The sequence below is a fragment of the Eumetopias jubatus genome, unplaced genomic scaffold, assembly GCF_037043125.1.
Source record: "Eumetopias jubatus isolate StellerSeaLion01/CBP00866 unplaced genomic scaffold, mEumJub1_p1.0 scaffold_3, whole genome shotgun sequence".
Classification (NCBI taxonomy): Eukaryota; Metazoa; Chordata; class Mammalia; order Carnivora; family Otariidae; genus Eumetopias; species Eumetopias jubatus.
The window spans coordinates 43,499,830-43,525,108 of NW_028274809.1; the positions used below are offsets into that span (position 1 = coordinate 43,499,830).

Genomic DNA, 25,279 nt, shown 5'->3' on the forward strand with positions numbered 1-25,279 from the left:
TGGAAGATCCACGCCTAAATCATCTCTGGACCATCCACGGGGCCTAATGTATTGCCGTAGATACTGAGGGCACACAACGCCTGTCTGTTGAATGAATACACCCCACCAAGAACCACACCATCCAGGAAGAGGTAGATCTGGTAGTAAGATGTGTTATTTTCACCTCTATCGTCTGTCTTTGTGGAGAGGAGATGGTGGCCATGGGAGCAAGGGACAGTACGACCCCACCACTGATAAACCTGACTCTTCTCCTACCGAGGTGGCCAGTCCTGGCCCTAACGAGCTGTGAGCCACGGGCATCCCGGTGTGAAACTGAAGCTCATCGCTTCTCATGAATACACAGAGCAACTGACCTTCAAATCTCTCTGTAAATGATGAAAGCAAAAAAGTCATAGAGCTTTTCGAAAGCTGAACTTTCAAAATCAATTTTGCTCCTATGTAGGACAAATTTTAAAATGAGACTTATGATGCTGACTGATTTCTGACTACATTCTTTCTTAGAATTCAGCTAAGCATTTCCTATTGCGAACTCGTTAATCAGGGAGAACTTTTAACTCTAAACCATAAATGACACATACACACGATCATTGGTTTATCTTTCAAATGTTAAGTCCGGTCAAGGAAAAGAGTTTTTTTGTTTTTAATCATGAAGGTTTTTACTAAAGGGAACACATTTATTTTCAATACTTTCAACGAATGGTCTGAGACACAAAGGGCATTCCCCAGTACTCATTTTCACATAAAGTTTTAAAAGCCATGTGCTCCGATCTTTGGAGCTTAACAATTTTGATTAGAAGCTGACGTCAATCTGGCCTAGATGCCTTACTACGATTATGATCAGGATAAGGCCATCTCTCTACGAGGAAGTCTGGCTTTCTTTGTTTGGTAAAATATATCCTTATATAAAACTACTACCCCAATTCAAAAACTTATAAATAAAATTAAAGTTTTCATGGTTTATTTAACGGTTAATTTAAGAAGTCTATACTCATGGAGCTATTTAAACAAGTCTTCAAATGGTAACTAATGAGAAGCAAGACCAGGATAGTGTCCTTAGACACATGACACGGCCTGAACAGCTGGAGGGACGCTTTGCAACAGGACTATGAAATACACACAGGCAGGTTAGAAATCAGAGGCAAAGCTTCACAATCACAACACAACTTCAGGGGTAAGTTAGACCCAAACTAGATTTCCCCTCAATATTTAAAAGTTCCTGTATGAATTCTCTCTATTTCATATCCGCACACAGGTAATCAATGGCCATCTACTGCAAAGTCCACACAGTTGGTGAAGCCAGTAACACAGGAGCATGCAACAGACTGTCACTGCAAACAGTTCATACTTACTGCATTCTGGTGCAAAAAGGGACAGATTACACAAAATGCAGTCAGTTCTTAATTTGCAATAAACCTCTAAAAGTAAACACTTATTGATAGTTATTCATTGATGCAAATGACAGATTTTACCATTCAAGCTATGTTCCTGATTGGCATAAAATCTGAAATCAAGACACATGTCCAATCAGTTCAAAAAACGGGCCCCTGATGCCTACATGCGGTGTCTGAACTGTGGTTCTGCTAGGTGTGAGCTATGCAGGATAAAAACAGTTTGACTCAAATAATACCTCACATAACTTGCTCGAAGTCCCAAGGCTTCAGGATCTAATGCTTCTAATTCTAAATTCTCAGGAAAAATAAATGACACATCCCCCTCCCCAAAGAGTCATTGACAGAGGCAAATGGCAGGTCACGAAAAGAATGAAGAGATCCAGCAAATTCCAAAAGCACCTCCTCTTTCTCACCACAGCAACCCACCCCATGCTGTCCCTGCGAGGTCTCCCCTCAAACATAAATAATGTGGCAAGGAGAGAACGTTCTGGGGATGGCCTAAGAAAAAACTTGTCTCTCCTACCTCATCCCGGTGTCTAAAGAACAACAACAAAAAATAGACTAGCACAAGCATCGAGGCAGAAACCAGCTGACTTCCCCTCAGAAGTATCTCTGCATCTGCTGCAAACACACCTCATGGTCTTCAAAACACGTTACGAATCACCAGAGCAATCGTCATTGCCAAACGTGAAGGCAATCCCATTTCTCATGATCTACGTTTACGTTGTTGACATTGCCCTATGTTTTGGGAAACGGGACTTCACAAATCATTAAAAATAACATACAAACATAATTTGCAAAAAAATTAAGGAACGTCCTGGCAAGAGTTTGTATAGCTGCAAGTTGCATGGGTCCAGAACACGCCTTCATGTACACGGGCACTAAGTACCACTGGGTTTTCCACTTGAGTCCTTCTCCCCTTTAGAAAATACCTCAACTGGGTCTAAGGAACCACCCCATGAATCTCAAGGCCCCAAGGCAATTTGATATTTGGATACTTTTGTGTCAAGAACTGTGGGTGGCAGTGATCCCTGAGGCAGGCACTGTCTCCCACATGTCAGTCTCATGAATTCAAGTCTCCTCAGGAGGAAGTGGCCAGGAGCTTGAATGACTCATCTCCGCACTCTCTCTCTCTCCAGTGTTCTACCCAGGCCCCATGCATGGAATGTGTCTCCACTGCCTAACTCATATTTATCCCTAAAGGCTGAGGTTATGATAAAACTAAAACTTTGGGGAACATCTTCGAACAAGCATTTCCAGAATTTCCCATCACACAATCTCCCTGTGTGAAGCCCAGAACCCTGACCACCCGCACCGGACTGCTTTAGGGAAAACAGATACACAGCCAGGTGTCTAGGTTCTATGCTGTTTTACACTGTATTCACCAAGTGTAGACTGGGGTGGGAAGAACTTGCTAGGTTTAGAAATAAAATAATAGACCAAAACTTCAAAATCTAGGGCTTCTTTCAAGAATTCCTGAGTTTGAGTCCACCTTTTCAACATCAAACAAACAGAAAACCATACTCCCAGTGAAGTTCACAACTAGTTTATACTCTGAAGTATTAATTACGAACTTTCTGCTTGGAAGGATTTTGAAAGATGGGTCAAAAATACCTGCCTGTTACTAATTTATCTGTATTTTCTTGGCAACAGAGGAGGCTAATGATACCTTGTGTTAAGACAGGTAGATATTTAAGTCTTGCACTCTTTAAATACATAACATTTTTCTTCCTAGTACATATTAAAATATGGTAAATTTTAAGAAAAACAACAGTATAGTGCTTTTCTTACATAATTTAAAATAAGCTTTGACTTAAGAAGCAAGAGTAATGATGTACAGATACATATTATGAACCATATTACTTCCCATCATTTCCGTTCTAAAATGTACTTTAAAAATTCTCCTTCCTCTTTAAGTTCTCTAGCATGTTAAGAACAAAAATAAAGGAAAAAAGCTGGAACAGAAGGTATTACCTATAACCAGAATCAATTTTCTTTCAAAAACCATTTAGAAAATAAATCTCATCATCATGAGACAGACTTACCAGGCTACACTGACTCTTGTTTGCCTATTAGGTTCTTTTATTTGGAACAATCATTGCATCCAGCCTATCATATTCTTACTGTATATGGGTCACTTTCAATGAGGTTCATAAGGGCAAGATGAATAAAGAGTGCCTGATTCAAAATAACTTTGGCTATATGAAACTAGCTCAACTGTATGAAAAGTGAAATATCCAGCTTGCTGTTCTGCTTTGGTCTACAGCACACTAATAATTTGTTAGATTTTCCCAGTAAGCTACCTGCCACTTTTAGTACTTCTCAGATAAGCACTTAGAAAAAAGCTGAATCAGTTTAGATGGCTCAACTTCGCTCTGAATTTAATTTTTTCATTTGTTATTTTATGGTGACGCTATAAATGTTTCTCAGAGAGCAGTTATAAGAACATTCAAACTTAATCGTGTGGAATTGGAGTGTCTGGATTATAGAACTCTCTTCCTTTGCAAAACTGGACTTATATTCAACAAGGATTTATAGCTAGATTTTTCTTCTCTGTGTGTTTTAACTCATTTCCTCTTATTTTTGGTATCAGTGTTCCACTAATCTGTTTTCCAAACTGACGTCAGATCACATGCGGCCAGCAAGGCAGGGCTATTCATGCAGCTGGCCCTGGAATGCTTTGCAGTCAAATCCATGGGTCATCATCCCATGGTTTAATGCATCAGTTTCCCTCTTCCATTTAGAGACAGACCAAAATGAATGAAAGGTTTCCACCAGCTCAGCTGAAAAACGTTTTCATGGGAACTGTCAATGGGGTCATGAGGCAGAATTAGAAACATTAAAAATTTTTTTTCTGAACCTTCACCGTCCAATTTTTAAAGTGATGCCCAGGGTGTTCTAAAAGGCAGAACACTTAATTCTTGCAGTCAAGTTTCATGGAAAAACAAAGGCAGAATTCTCTCTATACTCCATCAGTTTCTTTTCCACTTGGGTATACAATATTATAGAAATTTTCATTTGTGCACTGATGAGGATTCAGAATACTTCTTCCCAAGTCAGACTTTGAGCTTATACTTCAGCTTCTGGTACTTTTAAGTTCTTCATTGCCTGGGTCCCTCATGTTCAATACAATGGACTTCCTGATGTTTCCATGTGTTCTAATTTTGCTGAGAATCTAGGAAAATGTAGGATGGCATCTGGGGCGTGCAGGTGAATACATTAAAAAAAAAAAAGCCTCTCTAATTCTGTATCAAAAAGCAGGTAAAGTATCTAAAAGTGTGCGACCAGGGGCGCCTAGGTGGCTTAGTCGTTAAGCGTCTGCCTTTGGCTCAGGTCATGATCCCAGAGTTCTGAGATCGAGCCCCGCATCAGGCTCCCTGCTCTGTGGGAAGCCTGCTTCTCCCTCTCCCACTCCCCCTGCTTGTGTTCCCTCTCTCGCTGTCTCTCTCTGTCAAATAAATAAAGGAAATCTTAAAAAAAAAATAAAAAAATAAAAGTGTGCAACCAAATCTCTATTCTGACTTCCCCCAAGTAAATTTAGTTATAAAATAAATCATTAAGCAGATTATTAATAATCAAGATGTTTGGAAGATCTGAGAAGGTTTAGACAGGAAAATGAAGAGAACAGTTAGTTATAATGAAAGACAAATCTTAATTCTCTCAAAGAACTGGGGAAAAAAAATCAAAGTGGAGAAGGAAAATTAATTTCTCATGATTTTAGGTACATCGTAAGATCTGCTATAGACATGACTGGTTAGATTTGGTCTTGGTTCAAAGTTCTGGTTTGGGGGGCTTTTTTAGAAAAGAATTTTTCTATCTGAGGGTAGTTCTGAGTATATACAAGCAATTCTCCTAACTCACAAACCTCAAATTCTTTCCTATTACCAAGAGCCCAGAAGCTTTCCTTTGCAGAGTCTGCTAAAGGGGCACCAATATAAGCAGATATTGTGCTGAAGAGCATCTTCGAGGGGCAGGATGGGGGGGGCGGGCAGCAGCCAGCACACGACACAGGTGCCCCACACTCGGCCACCAGCATACCAAAGTACCCCAGGGGGGCTCCCCATGCTGACCAGCTCGGAATGATGACAAGGGCACAGAAATATGGGGAATCAGAAACTTATCACATTTGCATTTTCTCCTTATTTTCAGGTAACAGGGACCTTGTGAGTTTGGAGAGAAGAGTGCCCTACAGGAGATCTTTGATTATTTGTTAAGGAGGCCTAGGGTTTAGGTCCTGAGTTTGCCCTTTGGTAACCATGTAACCTTGGGAGCTACTTGACCCTCAGAGCCTCACCTCCTCACCTGTAAAAAAGGAATAACTGCAGCGATTTCATGACATCTTTGTGAAAATTAAGTCCGACAATATATGTATCACTCACCACAACACTTACACATAGGTAGCCCTCAATAACTGGCCTCAATATGGACTGTGGTCAAGGAGGGAAAAGGTACCATCACAGAAATAAATGTTGTAAGAAAAAGACATTTGCTAGAAAGCCCTAGCTTAGCACAGGGAATGGACTGATGTTTTTTTTTCTATTCTGTGAACCTGATAATTTGGAACACGTGCAGGCTTTGGGTGGTCATTCTGGGCATGGCCTGCTTATTTAAAGGAATTCACAAATCATTACTTATGGGGAGAATAAAAAAAGGAGGAGCCTGGTCTACTTGTTATTTTCCCAAACCAAACTAAAATACCACTCCTAAAAGTAAGAGTACAGGCTTTAAAAGGTCCTTAAAATGGGGGAGGGGGCAAAAAAAAAAAAAAGTCCTTAAAATGGCTTCTAAATGTCAAAGTTAGTAAGAGGATAAATAGGAAATTCTAATGTAAGTATATAATGTTTAAGTATTTAATCTGTAATAGGCATGGAGTCTTTTTAAAAAAATTCATTATGAACTTCTGCAGAAATTCTTTCAACCTTTGCAACAGAACTATCGTTAAGATTGCAGTTGGATGAGACCCAACACATCACCCAGTTGAGACCCTCTCTGCCTGAGTCCAGAGGGGATGAGGTGACCAGCTCCAGCCAGGCTGCAGCCGGCATCTGGCTCCTGGGCTCCATGCTTTCTCAGGGCACCATCTTGCTTCTGTTTCTTACAAATGAACAAATGACTAAGGCACAATGTCCATATACCTCGTTGGCAATTTCACAGGAAGAATTCTGAATTTACAAAAGTCAAATACTTATACAAGACGTTCTTCCTTTGAGAGCATTGCCTCCAAAATGCCGGCTCTCAGCACTCAACACACACACCCATTTTGTTACATCCACAAAAAGGCTTCTTTATAAGATTCAAAGTTATATTAATTAAGTGTGGTCTATAGAATATACAATGTAATTTCCAACTATTCTACATTAATAAAGATAATATAAAAGCTAGGAAAAAAGCTTACCTCAAAAATTTCAAAGCCATAGATGTCCAAAACACCCATGACCTTCTTTCTCACTTTGGTCTGTGCCTTAAAAAAAGTTTAAAATTGATGGGTTAATTCAGGCCTGAAATAGAACACTAAAAGCATACTAAGGAATATAGACATGTATTATAAGTTAATTGTGTTTCACAACTAGGAGAATAACTATAATTTAGTTTTGTTTTTGTTTTTTTTTAATGTATGAGATAGAATTTTGGTATGGAATCTTCCAGAAATTTTAATAGGTGATTTATTTAAAGATGGTATTATTGATGCTTTACTATAATAAAAGATCGCTCAATGTTATGATCTAGGTAGGGCCTTTCAAAATCACACTACTCCAATACCCTCATTTTACTGAAGAGCGTTTCAGTAGCTAGAGAGGTCAAGTGACCTTTTCAGCCAAGTGCATAAACTAGATAGATGAACCACAACCAAGACCTGGGATGCTCTCAGAGTAACTCTGCAAAGACCACTAGACCACTGACGGGTGAGATTTCTTACAATATACATGGCAAAACAAAATAAATAGAATCCTGACAAATTTCAATCCTATGCAAGGTAAATTCTTTTCAAGGAACAACCTTTGTAAGTCATAATCAATTACCTGATTATAAAATTAAAGTATTTTTAACTTAATGTTTACACTCTGAATACCATTTATTACAACTGATTTATCTGGTTATTGAAATTCAGTACCTTAATGCTTTCATTGATTCGGTTTACCAACCATGAAAACAATCTGCTGTAGAGGTTTTTAGCCAGAGCATCACGGGCATAATATGCCTATTTAAAAAAAAAAAAAAGAAGAAGAAAGAAAAAGAAAAACTCAGCACCCACAATTGTCACAATGCTTAATTTCAATAAAATAATAAAGGTATTTCTTTAAATATTTAAAGCTCTTTTATTTCAAATTTCTTTTCAGAGCCAGTCTTCATTATACTCTGGATGAACAGTCAAACCGTTAAGAGAATTGGACAAATTATTTATACCCAATTATTATGCTTTTTTGCGTCCCAGGAAATAATTCAAAATATTACAAACACTTTCCCCAGAAAGATATCCATCTCAGTATTACAGAAGAGAGGAAAATCAGAGGCAATTTAGAAGTCCAACAACAGCAGAATAGTAAAATAAATAATGCCCAATGAAAGGGAAGTTACACAGTTATCCCAGAATGATCATTATGAAAATTAGGTAATAAAATGGAAAATGCTTATGTTTTATGAAAATAAGAAATGTACATTTTATACGAAGACTCTTATCTTTTCAACCCCTACGCATAGGAAAGGAAACTCAAAGAAAAAACATGAAAATGGGTCTCACTGTTGTGATCTGAAAATTTTTTCCTTCATTCAACCCTCTGAACATTAAAAAAAAAAAAAAAAAATTCCATAACGACTAGTGTCACAATACACTGTTAGACAATGTGCTGGATAAAATAAAAATCACATGCTTTCATTTGCTTATTCATTTATTTGAAGCTGTTCAGAGGTACCTGACAAAGAAGGGGCAGAAGACAGAGTCTCACTGACCCTGACCTAGAATGCACTCACTGGAGAAAGGGAGCCTTGCTGGGGTGAACCTAAGAGCCCCTAAAGGCATCGGGTGCCAGGTGGGTACCGCAAGCGCACACCAACAAGAGATGTGTGAGGCAGTGCTCCCGGGGAGGCCTATGAGGCGATGAGGGTCAGCAGCCTCGGGGAGCAGAACTGGAGGGTTCGCTCCTATTCCTAACACTCTGGCCCTATGTGTGCATTTCACTGCTGATAAGTAGAAATGTGGACATTACTATAAAAGCAAACCATACATTTTTACATTTTTATCTTATAAAGAATTAGGTTATACAGAAGTTCTTTTTCCACGTTTCTTTCTAAATGAAGTGTAACAACTTTAATCACACAGTCACCTTGCTGGCAACATATGGCAGCTTTAGAGCACCTTCTCCCTTCATCTGACACTTCCATGCTAATCCCAAATCTCTCTCCCTACATCTCAGGCAGCCACTCCAATGAGAGCTAGAAAATCCACTGAGAAGTTGGCAGACAAATAGAACCCAACTGCACAATGTTGTTTTGGAGGGTGATAGTGGTTAATGATCCCACTGTAGAAAATGCATGTAAATGCTGAAATAGAGAAAGAAGCCTGGGTTTAGACAAATACTTTTTCTCTACCCTCCTTCCTTCTAGGTTTTACTTTCTTAAAATAGGCCATACAAGTGCCTAAAACAGTGCCTGGCACACAGTAAGTCTATACATGTATTTCTATCATGATTTCTGAAGTATCTTCTTTTCCCACTCGTGAGCCTAAAGAATTCTTTCTTCATCCTCTCTGCTTTCTTCCTGCAAATTCCATTTACCTAAAAACACTGCATAATCTCAAAACATCACTTATTTGCAAACAGAATGTCATCATAATGGCATCTGTGTTTTTTCGTGGTATGCTACCGGCTTCCAAAAAACCACCATTTCAATATGCAATTGAACTAATAGTGACAACTTATTCTGGCACTGCTTTGTATTTTTTAAAGTGTTTTCACAGCCAATATATTAATCTTCTTTGCTGCCTTCAAACAAATTATTTATTCCAGAAGTCTCAAACTCAAATGTCTCCAGGGACTGCCCAATAAAAATAAAGGGGAAGTAGTGGGGTCCACAGGCGCTGAAATATGCAATCCACGTGAAAGGCTCTCAAATTCAAAATTTAAAAAGCAAGCAAACAAAATGAAACAGAACCACAACAACAAAACTACACTTTCATCAAATGAAATATGCCTATTGAGCTCTACCTGGCCCCAGGGAGCTGCCCATCTCCCAGGCCTGACTTCCTGAGTCTGATTCATGCCACTTCATCTCCACAGTAATGTCCTCCAAAGTAGGGGAAGGAATATTTATTCTCACTTAAGGATCACCAATGAGGTGTACAGAAATAAGGAAGTCACTGAATGCACCAATTCACCATCTCAGATTCTAAGCACAATATGAGGAGACTACACACTTCTGCAGCTGCGTGAAGCTTACTAAGAAAGATCCCCAGTGGATGTGCTTCGGACATGACCGCTATTAGTCTGTGGCCCAGGTGAAGGAGATAAACAGATGTATGGCCGTGGGGCCCACTCGGTAGAAGCTTACAAGTGTGGCGGTGGAGATCAAACCAAGATGAATGGAACAATCAGAGAGCAAGTGCCCAACAGCAAGAGAAAAAGGAATTCCGAGAAGGGAGAAGGGGCCAATGGGATGTAGGAAGGCTTCCTGGATGAGGTGTAATTAGACGGACCATTCAGACAGACAGGAAGAATGAGCCATGGCATGTGGGTAAAGGGGAAATAGGAGCAAAGGAACTGGATAAAAAAGAAGGATGGCATTTAGAGAACTCAGCAGGGAATAAATTGAGATCAATTGTGCAGGGTCAGATTACTGAGGGCCCGAGGGCCGAGGGCCGAGGGCCGAGGGCCGTGGAAGCCAGGGAGGAAGGATGTGGCTGAAGCTGAAAGGCAGCTCTGTCTGGGGTGTCTATCATTTCACTATTCCTCGCTGTATCTGAGGAAAGATCGAAATGCCTCGGGGAGAATGAGGAACGGGGCGATAAAGATGATCATGGGGCCCAAGAATTGAAGCTATGAGAAGATGTTAATAAAACAAATTACTTCTTACTGGAATTAAAACCTTTTAGGCAGTAAGATTGGTAGAAACCTAAATCCTACATTAAAAAAAAAAAAGAATTTGAATAAGGAGCTGAAAAATCAAGGATCTCAAGCCAAATTCTTTTATGCCAAAGGTTAAAAGAATGTGGAAAAGTTTAACCCAGGGATGCAAGGTGACTCAAGCTCATTAAGTAGGGAAAAACTGGGCCTGGTTTCCATAGAGGATGATTAAAAGGCAAGAGTAAAACTACACAATACAAACTCCATAATATAGCCACATATACATTCCATATATATCCATATATATGTGGATATTCCTAAAGGGCTTCTTAAGCAGCAGGCCTTTTCTCCTTGCAACAGCATATACTTAACGATCACCACTCTGGCTATTGAAAATGTCTAAACTCAGTGTGAACTTCAATACAGTGGTTCTCAAAATGTGGTCCCTGGACCAGCAGCACACTGACCTTGTGAGACGTGCACATTCTTCAGTCCTACCGCAGACCTACTGAACCCAACGCTCCAGAGGCACGGCCTGCAAACCGGGTTTGGCAAACCCTCCAAGGGGTCCTGATGTGCACTCAAGTTTGAGAACCGCCTCCACACTTAACCTTTCCAGCCCCATTTCTCTGAATCCATTTCACAAGCCTAAAGCTACAGCCAAGCCCGACCAACCCTCCCCAAGATGTGGACTCCTTTTCTCACTGTTTTCTTTTTGAAATGCGCTTTTGCCCATTCTTTGTACACCTAAATCCTTCAAGACTTCTTCTCCATGAAGTCTTTCATCCCTTATGCCCCTGCTAATGGCCTACATGGGGGCCTGTGCTGAGCAGGCTCAATGAATTTTTCTTGATTAAGTCAGTTGCTCACCGTCTGACTAAGACTGCCCTGGAAAGACAGGACAGCAGAAGTAGTAATTTAGGAAGAAGGACACACAACAGTTATAGCTAGAAAATTCACATATACACAAAGTTATAGTATTTTTCATAGTCAAAACAGATCACCTAAAATAAGAAATCAACACTGAAAGAAAGCTACAGACACACAGGCATCCCTGGGTCAGTAGCAGAGCCTAGTTCAGAGCAGCCAAGAGAAAGAGTAAATCCACCTACTGTCTTACAGATGCTTAAAGCCACTTACAAAGAGGGGGAGAACACAGTTGGACTATGAGGGGAGAATAAAGTAGGGCTCTGTGGGAACAGTCCCGAATTAGTCCTTTAATTCCAGCCCAGATCAGCACTGACTGGTTGGAAAATGTCTAAGCCATAGAACAAAGGGTTTATATTGGAAACGGTTCCAGAAGCTGCCTGGGTATATAACATCCAAACACACATCCATCCATCCCTTCATCCACTTAACTTGAACCAAAAGAGAGAGGAAATAAGCAACTCAGACTTGTGTCTTAGAAAGACTTCACTGGCTTCAGATGGACAGTAGACAAGAAGGAGGGAGGCCAATTTGGCCATCTGACCACACACTGGCTTCTCCCACCGTGTTCTCCAAATCTGTGAAGGGCAATTCTATTTTCCCAGTTGCTTAGGGGGAAAGTGTTGGGAGTCATCCTTGACTCTTCTCTTTCTCTCATACTGCCTATCAAGCCAGCAGCACGTCCTGTGGCCTCTACCTTCAAAAGATACCCAGAGGTGACCGCTTCTCACTCTACAGCTATGACCTGGTTCAGCCACCATCATTTCTAGCTTAGCACACATTTCTTACAGCTCCCCAGTGCCATGAACTGAAAGTATGTGTAGTCCCTCCACCCCACCCTAAATTCCACGTAGAAGTCCTAATCCCCAATGAGATGGTATTTGGAGGGGAAGCCTTTAGGACAGAGTTAGGTTTAGATGTCAGATGACGTCATGAGGGGAGAGCTCCCATGATGGGATCAATGTTCCTTATAAGGGGTTGACAACACCCGCATGCATTCTCCCTTCCTCCACCCCCTGCTCTGTGAAGAGGATACAGCAAGAAGGTGGCTGTCTGTCTACCAGGAAGATGGCCCTCACTGAGAATGCAACCGTGCTGGCTCCCTGATCTCAGACTTTTAGCCTCCAGAACTATGAGGAATAAACGGGGTTTTTTGTTTAAGTCACCCAGACTATGGTATCCTGTTACAGCAGCCCAAACTAAGACACCCTGCTTATGCCCCTCCCCACCCCCCACTCTGCTCGCCACACTGCAGCCAGAAGGACCCTTTGCAATACAAGGCAGGTCACGCCACTGGTGTCATTTCCCTGCTCACTCAGACCTGACTTCCCTGCCCCAGCACTGTGGGTCTCCCTTCCGCTGCTCTAGTTTTTCTCTTTGTCTGCTGCTAGCTTGCTATATAAATTGATTTACTGACTAGGTCTACTGGCTATTGTTGGACTCCTCCTCTTGCCAAAAGTTTAAGCTCCACGAGGGCAGGGATCCTTATCTGCTTAGTTTGCTGCTCTGCCCCGAGTGCTCAGAACGATGCCTGCAACCGTATGACAGTTCATATAATAACCTGCAAAATAAAATTTTTGTTCCCACTTAAATAGAAATATCACAGACTTTTTAAAAACTCACTTCTGGGCATTATGTTTCACCCACCTGAGCCACATTCAGTGTAGTTGAAACCTTCTCCTGTTTGGCCTCCACCGTTCGGAAACTGAATGCTCGTTCTAGAACTGACTGATCAATGCCGGTCAACTCACAGATTTCCTTTAACTCTGTAGGGGGGATGGACACAAAAAGTGACTGCCTGTGTGCTGCTAAAAATCATTTTCAAGGCCTACAGCGTTCCTTCTAAATCACATTCAAATCAAACAGTAGAAAATGTATAACTCGAAAGACTTAACACTCAGCTCTAATTATGTTTCTGTTCAGTTTCACTGGAAAGTGTTTTCGAACCCATGAAAAGCAAAAGTTTTACTTTCTAGATTAAAAATTGGGCAGAAGTTCAAAGCAAGTTTGCTAAACAAGGATGAGTCTCCACCGACTTACCATTTTTGTCTTTGATTTTGCTTTCATCTAAACCATTCACTCGAGATTCGGGCTTGAACTCAATGTTCCCCAGTTTCAACACAGCGGCCACCACCTCCAAGACAGACTCGGCTTCATGATCCATAAAACCCACAATCTGCATGGCGTTCTGCAGGGGGCGGGGGGAACAGCTGTTTTCATTCTGCCATTCTTTTATTATTATTATTATTATTTTTTTTTTTTTTTACTAAATCTGATAACAGATTCGTTTCTGGGAAAAAAAAAAAATGAAAAGACCAAGTGTCGGAGAATAAGCTCTCCGAAAGGCAAACCTATTAACAGACCTGATGCAGCACCAGTGTGGGGCTCTAACTTGTTCAGTGGTTTCATGCTGTGATTCAAGGATCCCCAGGGCACTTGGCACGCTGTGGCAAGGGGGTGCAGGAGTACAAAGAGGAAAATGGAGGAGAAGGAGGCTGAGAGTCGGGCCTTGAGTTCTAACCCATTTCATCTGCAGCAGCTCAGTGTGAGTGAGTGAGTGTGTGTGTGTGTGTGTGTGTGTGTGTGTGTGTGTGTGTACATGTATCTTTTTTTATACTGGGTTCTGATGCTAGAAAGAAAACCAAACAAAAAGCTCTTTATAACCTCCTACATAAAACCCTCCTCGTTTATTTCACCTGAAAAAAACTGATTTGCAAAGGTGAAGTGCCTGACCCAAGGCATTACAGGTAACAAGGAACATTCCATCAGTCATAAACTTTTATTGAGTGCTGATGATTTGCCAGGCAAGGCATTACAGAACTGGACTTGAACCGAACTCTTAAATAATGTCCAAAAATCAATAGGCTTCCCATACAGGGATGTTTACAGAGTTTTAACAAATTACATACTCAGGGAAATACTTTCTTTTTGAGACTAGCCCAACTTTTTTGTTTTCTTTTATTTGTTTGTGATGAGGCTACCTAGTGATGGGAGTCATGTGCGTTTTTTCTCATGGAAAATTTCAAACATATATAATAATAGAGCAGGAAAAGAACACCATGTCATTTTCACTCAGCCTTGAAGATGAACTGCTGTCAGTCCTGTTTCAGCTGATCTGACCTCCTACCCCACCTCCTCACCACCACAGCTGTCCCATTCGGAAGTAAAGTAGTTACTATAGCATGTCCTACTAGGAGTAATTTTCAAAGTTAGGATAGTGTTTAAAAAAATCTATTTTCGGGCGCCTGGGTGGCTCAGATGGTTAAGCATCTGCCTTCGGCTCAGGTCATGATCCCAGGGTCCTGGGATCGAGTCCCACATCGGGCTCCTTGCTCAGCAGGGAGTCTGCTTCTCCCTCTCCCTCTGCCTCTCCCTCTGCTTGTTCTCTGTCTCTCTCACAAATGAATAAATAAAATCTAAAAAAAAAAAAAATCTATTTTCTAATGAGCATGAAATGCCAATCATTCTGGCTTACATATTTTTTGTGGAAAAATATAAAAACATGACTTTCTGTCTCAAAAACAGTATTGATTTAATGCTTTCCTAGGACAGTTTTCATAGTTGGACATTAACTACTAAGCTATCGCCATGAAAATATGTGATTTAAATACAGCATTAAAAGAGTCAGGATAATAGAATAAGAAAGCTCCTTTTGATAAATAGTAAAATCGCATGCTCTAGGAAAGCATGGGCCTTCACAATATTGTATAATTTTAATAAGAATACAAGAAATTCTTGTATAATTCTAAAACCTTAGGGTGCATGAGTTAGACCTCTGAGAAAACTCAGAATTGTTATCAATTCCAAATGAGCAATATACAGTGTTGCCCATTTTAAAGAATAATGAAAGGATTGTATCTTGCTTACCCTGACAGTTCTGAAATTTGCTGCGTCGTCCACTCCATTAACTTTGGCAGAGTCCAAACTTAGGTAGTTATATCTGCTGAAATCCCGCTCGAGTGTAAGTTTATCTATTGAATCACGCATACAAGTTGGTAAGTTACTTCAATAAATCTAAGCACCTTTAATACCTCATTCCTTAAAACCTCCAGATAAAATGACTTTCATATTAGGGACTCAATCAACAGAACAAAAATTGATACCCAAATACTAATAGCATTTTTCTAAAATCTATCTTTACACCACTGTTGTACATATTTCAAACTGCTTTTTTTTTTTACATTTATTCATAGTAAGGTCCCTTCCATATTTTTATAACTTAACCATCTTCAATGCACTATTTCATTATAACATATGAGGTCTGCCGAGTGATTCCCATGCCACTGGACACAAGAGCAGTGATAAAGGTCTTCATACAAAGTGCTCTTTGGATTCTTTTGAATTACTTCATTGGGATCTATTCCAAAAAAATGGTGCGCCTGAGCAGTGGGCTCTGATCATTTCATGACTTATTCTGGATTGCTAACTAGTCCCCAGGAAGAAGCCCTCACTTTGAAGTGACACCCACAAGCTCTAAGCAGACCAGGGCCCGATAACTCTGCCAGGTTTGTCCTTTTTCTGCCAATATATGTACAGCGAACGTATCAGCACTTTTGGTTTACGCTTGCTGATTATTAGTGAGGATAATTCTTCCCCAAATGTCATTTACTTCCCATAGTTCCCATTTGGACTATTTGTTCAAAAATTTCATCACTTAGCTTATTGGATACTATTGGATACTATTATTGGATACTTATATTAATTCCCTAAAATAGCCAAAGATCAGATTTTTAACTCTTTTCTCAATTACAAATGTTTTCCCACTATGTTTAATTTTCACTGAGCAATTTTTTTTTATCTACTGCTCCCTGCTAATTTCTTCTTCCTGAGTGGAATAATCATATACTTCCATTTTATTGTTTAAATTTATGATTCCCTCCCCCTCACCTCCCTAATATTTAGTTAGCTCTTTGAGTTAGCCATCTGAGACCTGTGCACAGCATCTGATGAGGCACAGGGATATAGAGCAAGCAAATAGTGGGGCAGGATGACAGAAGCAAACAGACCATGCTCTTCACTTCAACCACAGGCATGGAAAAATTTTAAGAACATGAAAAAGAATGCTTTGGAAATGCTGTGACACTAAAAATTAAAGCGCAGACACAGGGACTTACTGAGGAGCTCTTCAGAGGCACCAGAGAGCAGCTGATAGAACACATGGAAGTTTCTTTCACCTCTTGGTTGCTTCACAACTCGAGACTTCTCTAAAAGATCTAAAGAGGAGAAGAGTCAAATCATCGTATATTGTTAATTTTGCTTTCAAATCCAGCATAGTTCTTCTTTTCCACCCCCCCACTTTCTTTTTCACTTTCTGTTTTGTATTAATGAAATAATAACAGAAGCTAAATTTTCCGTTCTTCCTTCAGGAAGAAGCCCAGCTCCAACTAAAATCACCAAGTTAAACAAACCAGGTTCTTGTCAAACAACAGTGAATATGCAAAATAAGTTCAACAATACATTCAACGAGCTGATTAAAGAAACGATACAGTTTGTATATTAAGGTTCTCTTGGTTTTATGTAATATGTGAGGACATTAAGTTCTTCAAAACACAGCATTACAAAGCTAAGCAATGGAATTCAGCCATTCAGTTATGAATCCACTTAATAATTATAAAGTTAGTGTTTCTGAGATCTTATTATGTGCTAAGTGCTTTATATCTCATTATCTCATTGAACCCTCATAGCCATTTTATCAAATATTATTTAACAGATGAAAAAAAAGTCCAAGAGTTTAAGTAGGATTTGAAATCAGGCCATCAGATATAATGCAAGCCCCACCTCATCACATCCACACACCCTGCCACCTGGGATAACGGAAGCACATTTTCTGGACATTTCAAAGTCTTAGAGAATGAAAGGTGATTTTCATCTCATGGAATTTGGTGTTGTTATTTGGCAGCATACTTTCCTTGGTTCCAGATACTTTTTCATCCAATAATTTGATGTCTTATCAAGTTTTCAAACTTTCATCCAAAACTGAAGAAAGGAAGGAAGGGAGGGGAAAAAGGGAGAAAGAAGCCAACCAACCAGAAAAGAGCCATTGTGGCAATATACAGGAGATGCCAAAGTACAATGGCAGAGATATTCCACCTGAAGTCCTGCCTATATAAAAGTGATATAAAGAGGGTCTGGATCCCGTGGGCAAAAGCCAAACTTAGTTGTAAAATTCTCAATCAGTGACCCTATTATTAACTCTAGAGAACAGACACATTTGATTTCTAATCAGGTTGAAATCTAAACATTATCAAAGGAATGAGGGAGAGAAGATGTGCAATTTCTCTGGGAATGGTCACTGAACTTCTCAATGTGTGTTTCTAGAATCCACACTAGCATGTAAAGAGGAGCTTAGGGAGAGTTAAAGAGTGCAGATTTGATGAAATGAGAAGTCCTAGGGGCCTCCCGATACCGGAGGTCATTTGTAAGAATGAAGAGATGGGTTGCAAGGACACATAAAATTAAAAATGAGAACAAAAATATGTAAATTCAAAAATGATAAGAACAGGATGCTCTAGAGTTTTAATTTTCATCTCCAGCTCTCATTTCATTTGGATGACTGCCAATGCCCTCAAATCATACACAGAAATAATGAAGACTTCATATTTAGCAAAAAAAAAAGAAAACAGAAATCGAAAAGCACGAGTGAGACAAAATTTTGAAAAGAAGGAACCGTGTACTATTCATCATCTCTAAGGACTGCATGTTTCGGTTTGTAAGTAAATACTGACATACAAAGCAGAAGGCAGAATAAGAAGGTAAGATAAAAATGCAGTATGATTGTACTTATTAGCATGTGACCAAGATCCTATGGGGCTCTAGGGGTACAGGCACAGTTTTAGAAGAAAAAATCCACAGAACATGGGCAGATTCTTCATTGGGAAGCTAATCTTTAGAGGAAATTCCTCAAGTCTAGAAGGAAGTAACTCAACTACATGAAAAATATAAACAAATGCTAGAGTTCACTTAATAAGTTCATGTACAATTCCTTCAGTCAGCTCACTTAATGCTCACCCACTACGTGACGGGAACAATCTGGAAACGCACCCAGCACCAACTGCAAATATGAAGACCTTCTCCTTCATGGCCTACAAGAGTCACACACGCTCTGACAACTCCCACCACCCAAATCAACAGCAGCAGTTCTTCCCAAGGTGGGATGCCTAGTTCCTCAAGAGAGAGCAGGAAATGGGGGTGAGGAAGGCAGAATGACCATGCATTTGGGGTCAAAGCCCACAAACCCCCAGGCTCTTCCCATAGCATTAGGAGTTCTGCCACACAGTTCTCTCATTTCACAGGGGCACCTTAATCATGATGACAATTGTTCGATGGCACTTATCCAATCACATTCCAACAAGCCAACTGTGGTACTTCAAGACATTCAATAATGCCCTCAAAGCATGACAGAGCCACCCTGCGCAAGAGCCTCCCACCGGCCAGACTCTGGTCTGGCACTTTTTGGACAAATGCTCACAGAAAGTGGAGAGTCTGAAACAGCGATGGCTAGAAGATTCAGCAGACATCAGCCACCAGGTTAAAGAAGAATATTCCTATGTGCACAGTGTGGAAAGGAATGCTGGCCAATGTACTTCTTGAACCACACATGCTGATATGATCAGTGATTACTATCACATTCAAATGTGAAGCATAATATGATGTGTTTAAAAGGAAAGGTGCAGAGGGGAAGGAGGAAAGGAACTTTCACTGACCTTCTGCTATGCATTTGGTGCTTTTCATTCTTTATCATATTCGGCCCCAAACACCTTCCCTGAGGTTGGTTTTATAATCCCTATTTTCTAGATGGGAAAACAAGGCTCATATCACATTGTTACCAAGTGACAGAGCCAGAATTCAAAGCTTTAGGTGACTAAGATATCATGCTTAAACTGTTTGTAATTTTCCAGCAAAAAGAATGCAAAATCCATAAACACTGATTTCACCTAAGCAACTCAATCACAAAATGAGAAAACTTTTATTAAAGGCAGTTGAAGGTTTTAGCACCTAAAATGCTTAGTCTATTACTCTAGAGCCTCCCATGCCTTTATGACTTTTCTCGTATGTTACAAGCTTTCAGGTAGAAAAGTAATCAGGGAAAAGGCCTGCCCCAAAATAATTTACTAATGCTTAAAACCATTCCCTATTCATTTTTAATGGGCATGCACCAACATAATCTAAGAGTACGAAGCCATATCAAATAATTACTCAAAGTACAGAACATATAAAGACTTGCCACTTGACCATTTTAATTTACTGAATGTTCCCCTGAATTAGTCAAAGCAAACACTGGCTCAGCCTTCCCTTGGGCTTTACACACTTCTGCCACCACTGACTGAGCCTCTGCTAACAAGATTTAGTAAAGAAGAGTGCAGGATATGCCAAGTATTTAGTAGAGAAGAGAGTATAAGTCTCTGTGTATTCCAATGCAGATACATTTCCCTCTCAAAATATAAATTTAAGTTCATATTAAATTTGATACCAACTAGAGTTTTAAGGGAGGAGATAAACCTATTAAGCCATCCTAAAGGGGAAAACCAACAGAGGGGGACAGAGAAACTCTGGAATCAGAACTTTCCCACCTACCCCACCATGCCACTGCTCCTGACTATTACCCAACCAGGCCGTCATTCAGGGGCTTTCCTGGTTTTGACTAATTACCAGCGAGTCAAGGGCAGGGACATGTGCCTGTGCACAGCATAGGCCAACCTCCCCACAGTACAAGACATGAAAGGAGCAAAAGGTCCATGTTTGCACCTGCTAGAGAAGGAAGTCTTTTAACGGGCACAGGAATAGCAAGGTAAGTAGCAGTTGGGAAGAAAAAAACTTGACATTACTTTAGAATATAACAGATGAAAGATTAGATAGTTTGGCCCAATTTATATTATGTATTGTCTCCCTTCCTGAAAAAAGCAAAAACAAAAACAAAAACAGTCCAAGTCCAAGGCTTAAAGAATAATCAGCTTGGTCTCAGTTTTGCCGAGAAGACCAGAATGACAACGGAAGCACCATGATGCACAACTCTGACCAAGCCCCAGAGATCCTGTGCTCCTCTCCAGTTGCTCAAAGATAAATATTATGGAAAAAGTGTTTGAGCAGCCTTTAGGCTTTTCCAATCAATTTATGCCCCTTCACTGCTGCATTTAGCAAAAACGATGGGCCTGCAATCTAAGTAACCGGTGTGTTAGTGAGCACAACTGATGGTAGTCTCAGTGGAAAACGGACTATGAGCTTAAGTCTGCTCATGTATTAGGGCATACATTCCAAAGTCAACCCTCTACTTTTTCTGGAAATAGAAAACAAAACCCTCAAGGCTGACTGACAATCAGGAAGTTTCACTAATAACAAATTTCAAAGTCAAAAAGACGGGGTGGGGGTACCTGGGTGGCTCAGTCAGTTAAGCATCTGTCTTCGGCTCAGGTCATGATCCTAGCATCCTGGGATCGAGCCCCACATTGGGCTCCCTGCTCAGCGGGGAGTCTGCTTCTCCCTCTCCCTCTGCCCCTTCCCATTTGTGCTCTCTCTCTCAAATAAATAAATAAAATCTTAAAAAAAAAAAAAAGACAGGGTGAAGGTCTTCTTACAAAGTACTCACTGTACATGTGTGTTATGGTGAACCAGACAGAGCACCTGTGAACAGTTGCCACAGGGCTCTCTCTCAGCCTGGGCATCATATGGAGCTCCATCTACCTGCAGGTCACTGGCCTTGAGACATGTGAACCACCTGGCATGCCATGACATTACAATTTTCCCTTACCTCCACCAAAAAAAAATGGGAATTTTTAAGAAATTAGCTTCAAGTCTTACTCAAAAGTCAGTATCCTAAAGTTATAAAATCAGCTCTATTGACAGCTGAACCTGCTCCGTGGGAAGCTGTGAAAAGGCGTCTGGTGTCCGCACATGAAACGTTAACTGGGGCTTTAAAACACCAGGAAAAGTTGGCTTATTATCTACTTAACAACTGTTTTTTATTAGGATCTGTTTATATACCTATAGCATATATATGTATTTTCACAACAGATTTCTTCCTAACAAATTTAATGTTTATCTAATAATTAAAAATTTACTCATATATGTACATATCTGAATCTAAAACTCCATCTCCAACCCTGAAATAAAATTAATGAAATATAGGCCATAGTATCATATTATTAGATATACTATCCTAATTAATTTAGACATATTTGACATCTGATGTCTTCTGTATTTGTATATAATCTTGTTTCGTGGCAAACAAATAGTCTTTTTTCACAGTAAACATATTTTTGTAATAGAAAAACCACCGAAGTAAAATTGAGATGAAGGAAAGCATCAATTTTTATACAAAGCCATCCGCTACAGAGTAACAGAACTGCTCTTTGAAATTTGTTTTATTGCTATGGATACTTCACAACCAATGGTGGATTATTTCTGTCTTCTGAATATTAAGGCGCTCCAAATACTGAAGCACTAAGAAAGCCCAGCCCTGTGTTATAAACTAGACAGTGCATTGTCTTTGTTTTTGGTGAATTTCGATCCTAAAGAAGACAGGTTAAAAACAGACACTGTTTATTGATGAATATTCACTAGCTGTTGTGAACTGACTCATGTATGGCTAGTCTCCAATGCTACCTCAATCTCCATGTATTCTCAGAAAACAAAGCAGTGCAGAGTTTCCTTTAGGGAGTGTTCCAACAGGCCATTTTGCTCCTAACTTGTCATCAATAACATCAAAGATATGATATAAAAGGAAAAACAAAGCTATAAATCTCAAACCATTTAAAAGAGTACAATTGTATTCCATATCCTACAAATGGCATGGATGTGTCATATATATAAACATGTCATGAGACAGCACATAAAAGCGTGAGCCAATTGCATCATAAATTCAAAAGAAATCTAGAAGAGGAATTCCAAGAGATTCGCTCCATCCCCTATCTGCCCTGTGAGCGGGGTGGATGTTTCCTCCTGCTCTACTGATTCCTCGTGGGAGGCTCTCCTTAGACTAACTCCCTTGCCTCTCTCAGCCCCTTACTCACTCCTCACCTGGGCAGGAGGAAAGACATCTCTGAGTAGGGCGACTGAGACAGGGAAATGAACAGGCACATACAGTTCAGCCCTCTAGATCCCCACGCCGTATTCCCAATCAGCTCCGCTCACCGGCGCAGTCTAAGAGAACTGGGGCACTGCGCACAAGGAGAGGTCAGAGGTTGCTTAATGCTGTCAATGCCTGCCTAACTGCCAGGCTCCCAGCACACCTGCATGGGCAAGAAACCAAGAGCCACTTTCTTCAACCATGCTTCTCATAGTAATAAAGCTGCTTCCCCTCCAGCTTGATTCCTGTGCCTGTTTCTCATGATGCCAAACTGGGGGGAGGAAAGTAGGTTATCTATTCGACCTCTGAATCAGTTAGTTTTTGCTGCATAACAAACTGTCCCAACACTTAGCAGCTTAGAACAATACCATTTATCAGTTCATGAATCTGAGCATCAGCTTTGTAGTTCTGGTCTGAGCCAGCTCAGCTGATCTCTCCTGGGCTTGCTCACAGGCTGGCGGTCGGCTAGCAGCTGGTGCCCTCACCCTCACGTCTGGTGGTTCACTCCATGTGGTCTCTCACCATCCAGGAGCCTAGCCCAGGTTCATTCACATGGTGGTAAGGAGAGCATTCCCAAGAGGAGCATGAGAGGACATGCTCCAATATATGACCAACTTTCAAGTCTTTGGTTGTGCCATGTTTACGAATTGTTCAATGGACCAAAATAAATCCCATGGCCAAACTCTAAGTCATTGAGAGAGAGGACTACCCAAGGGTGTAGACACAAGGGGAGAAATTATTGTGACCATTTCTGAAAACAATCCATCAGATTGAGGCTGTTTAAAATGGTCACAAATTATTTGACACTCTTCCCACTGAGAGGTGGAATCTTCATGCCCCACCCCCCACTCTGGGCGAGCTTGTGCCGACTTTGACTTCATAGAGCTCCGCAGAAGTGACACTGTCTGATCTCCCAGGCTACTGCAGGCTTCCTCTTGGTTCTCTATCAGGATGTTTCCTGTTCCAACACTCTCCCTCAGGTCCTAGCCATCTGTGAGAAGCCCAAACCACATGAGGCCCTCTAGTCAATAGTCCCAACTCAGCACACACTTTGAATCATCCTAGCCCAGGAGCCTGACATGTGACATATGATAAAGCTTCCAGAAGATTCCAGCATTCACTCATCCAAGTCACCCCCAACCATATGTCTTCCCTGCTGTGCCCCATCTGAATTCTTGACGCACAGCATCCAACAGCATATAAGAGGGCCACTGTTTTACCCTACTAAGTTTGGGGTGGTTTACTGGGCTGTATTAATAGGTGGACCATACACTAATTTCAACACTTGCTTTCCTTCATAATTCACAAGATATTATTTCTTTCAAGCTGAAAAGAGAAGGCAGTGACAGATGAAGTTTGAATACCAATAATTCTGCTGCCTTTCTGGGATTTAGAAAAAGCATTTAAAAATGATTAGCATAGAATATTCAGACATATAAAATAAATAAGTCATGCTTATTTATGTACCGTACAGCATATCAACTATAGTTAATAATACTCTGCTGCATATTGAAAGTTGCTAAGAGAGCAGACCTTAAAAGTTCTCATCACAAGAAAAAAAAAGTTTTTGTAACTATGTACGGTGATGGATGGTAACTAGACTTACTGTGGTGATCATCTTGCAATGTATACAGATATGAAATCATGATGTTGTACACCTGAAACTCACATAATGTTGTACATCAATTACACCTCAATAAAAAATTGTTTTAAATACTCAGATAAAATTATCCAATAAAGCAGGAGTTTTATTTCTCAATAAAGTTTTCTATGTCACAGTTATGTCACTTACTCATTGTGTACTTGTGTAGTTATTAATTAATTCAAGAAATATATTTCAGGTATCAGACTGTTTTTGTTGCTGTCATTCAGCAATGAACCACACAAACTAAATCTCTGTCCTTATAGGACTTATATTTGGCGAGGGGCTAGAAACCATAAACACGTTAAGTATATAATAATGAAAAAAAGCAAACATTTATTCAATGTATACTGGGTGCCAGGCACCATTCCATGCACTTTAGATGTTAACAAATAATTTACACCTTTTCATAACCCTATAAGATCAGTAATATTATTATCCCATTTCAAAGATGAAAAAATGGAGGCACAGAAAAATGAGTCACTTGCTGTCTTGCTTAGACATTAAAAACCACATGAGAAGAGTTGCATAAGTAACATCATAGGTTTGCCCCAAATAATGGAGCAGGGAAAGGGAGGGCCTGCCTATATATAACCAATTCTATCCTCACCTCAGCATTTACTGAGCACCTACTGTGTATCAGGTATAACACTAGGTTCTTGATACCCTACCATGAACAGGAAAGCCATACCTCCTGCCTTAACCTGTAAGGACAGGTATATATGCCACCTGAAATCATAAGGCTTTTTCACAGCATATCTGCCTCTGTGCTGTTCTCCTTTTAGGAGATAAAATCCCCAGAGACTTGTACCACATTTTCTCCGCAGTGAAAACTGCCATCACGTGCCACAGCTGTAAGAAAGTGCCTACGACTACTAATTAAAGCAACAGGTGTCCAAGGTTTCTAGTTCATAACACTAGGCCCTGAATCCTCAAATACAAATGCATACATCTTATGAGACTTACAAGCATTAACAAAGTAGCAGCAATATTATCTCACAGAAGCCAAGACGTGATAGATGTGCTTCCACATTTTATCTTCTGTGCTGCAGCACCTGTGTCATTTTCTATTTTTGCAACACCCCGGGCCGAATGATACCAACTCCAGGAATACACGGTAGATGAATTCAAGACTTGTTTTCGAGCACACCTCTTTTAGAAAAAGAAAGTTACTGGGCTTTCTCTTAAACTCCCTGGGAAC

General features: G+C 40.3%; 1 protein-coding gene across 4 annotated transcripts in view; it reads right to left on the bottom strand.

Moving 5' to 3' along the window:
• MYO1B (myosin IB) overlaps window positions 1-25,279 on the bottom strand; it is a 145,085-nt gene that overhangs the window by 37,902 nt on the left and 81,904 nt on the right. For all 4 annotated transcript variants that reach the window (XM_088022080.1, XM_088022078.1, XM_088022079.1 and 1 more), the window contains exons 7-12: window positions 16,489-16,587; window positions 15,242-15,345; window positions 13,415-13,562; window positions 13,022-13,140; window positions 7,504-7,590; window positions 6,787-6,852 (exon numbers count right to left, since the gene is read on the bottom strand). In XM_088022080.1, the coding sequence (XP_087878206.1) occupies window positions 6,787-6,852; window positions 7,504-7,590; window positions 13,022-13,140; window positions 13,415-13,562; window positions 15,242-15,345; window positions 16,489-16,587 (623 nt within the window). The remainder of the gene's footprint in view (window positions 1-6,786; window positions 6,853-7,503; window positions 7,591-13,021; window positions 13,141-13,414; window positions 13,563-15,241; window positions 15,346-16,488; window positions 16,588-25,279) is intronic.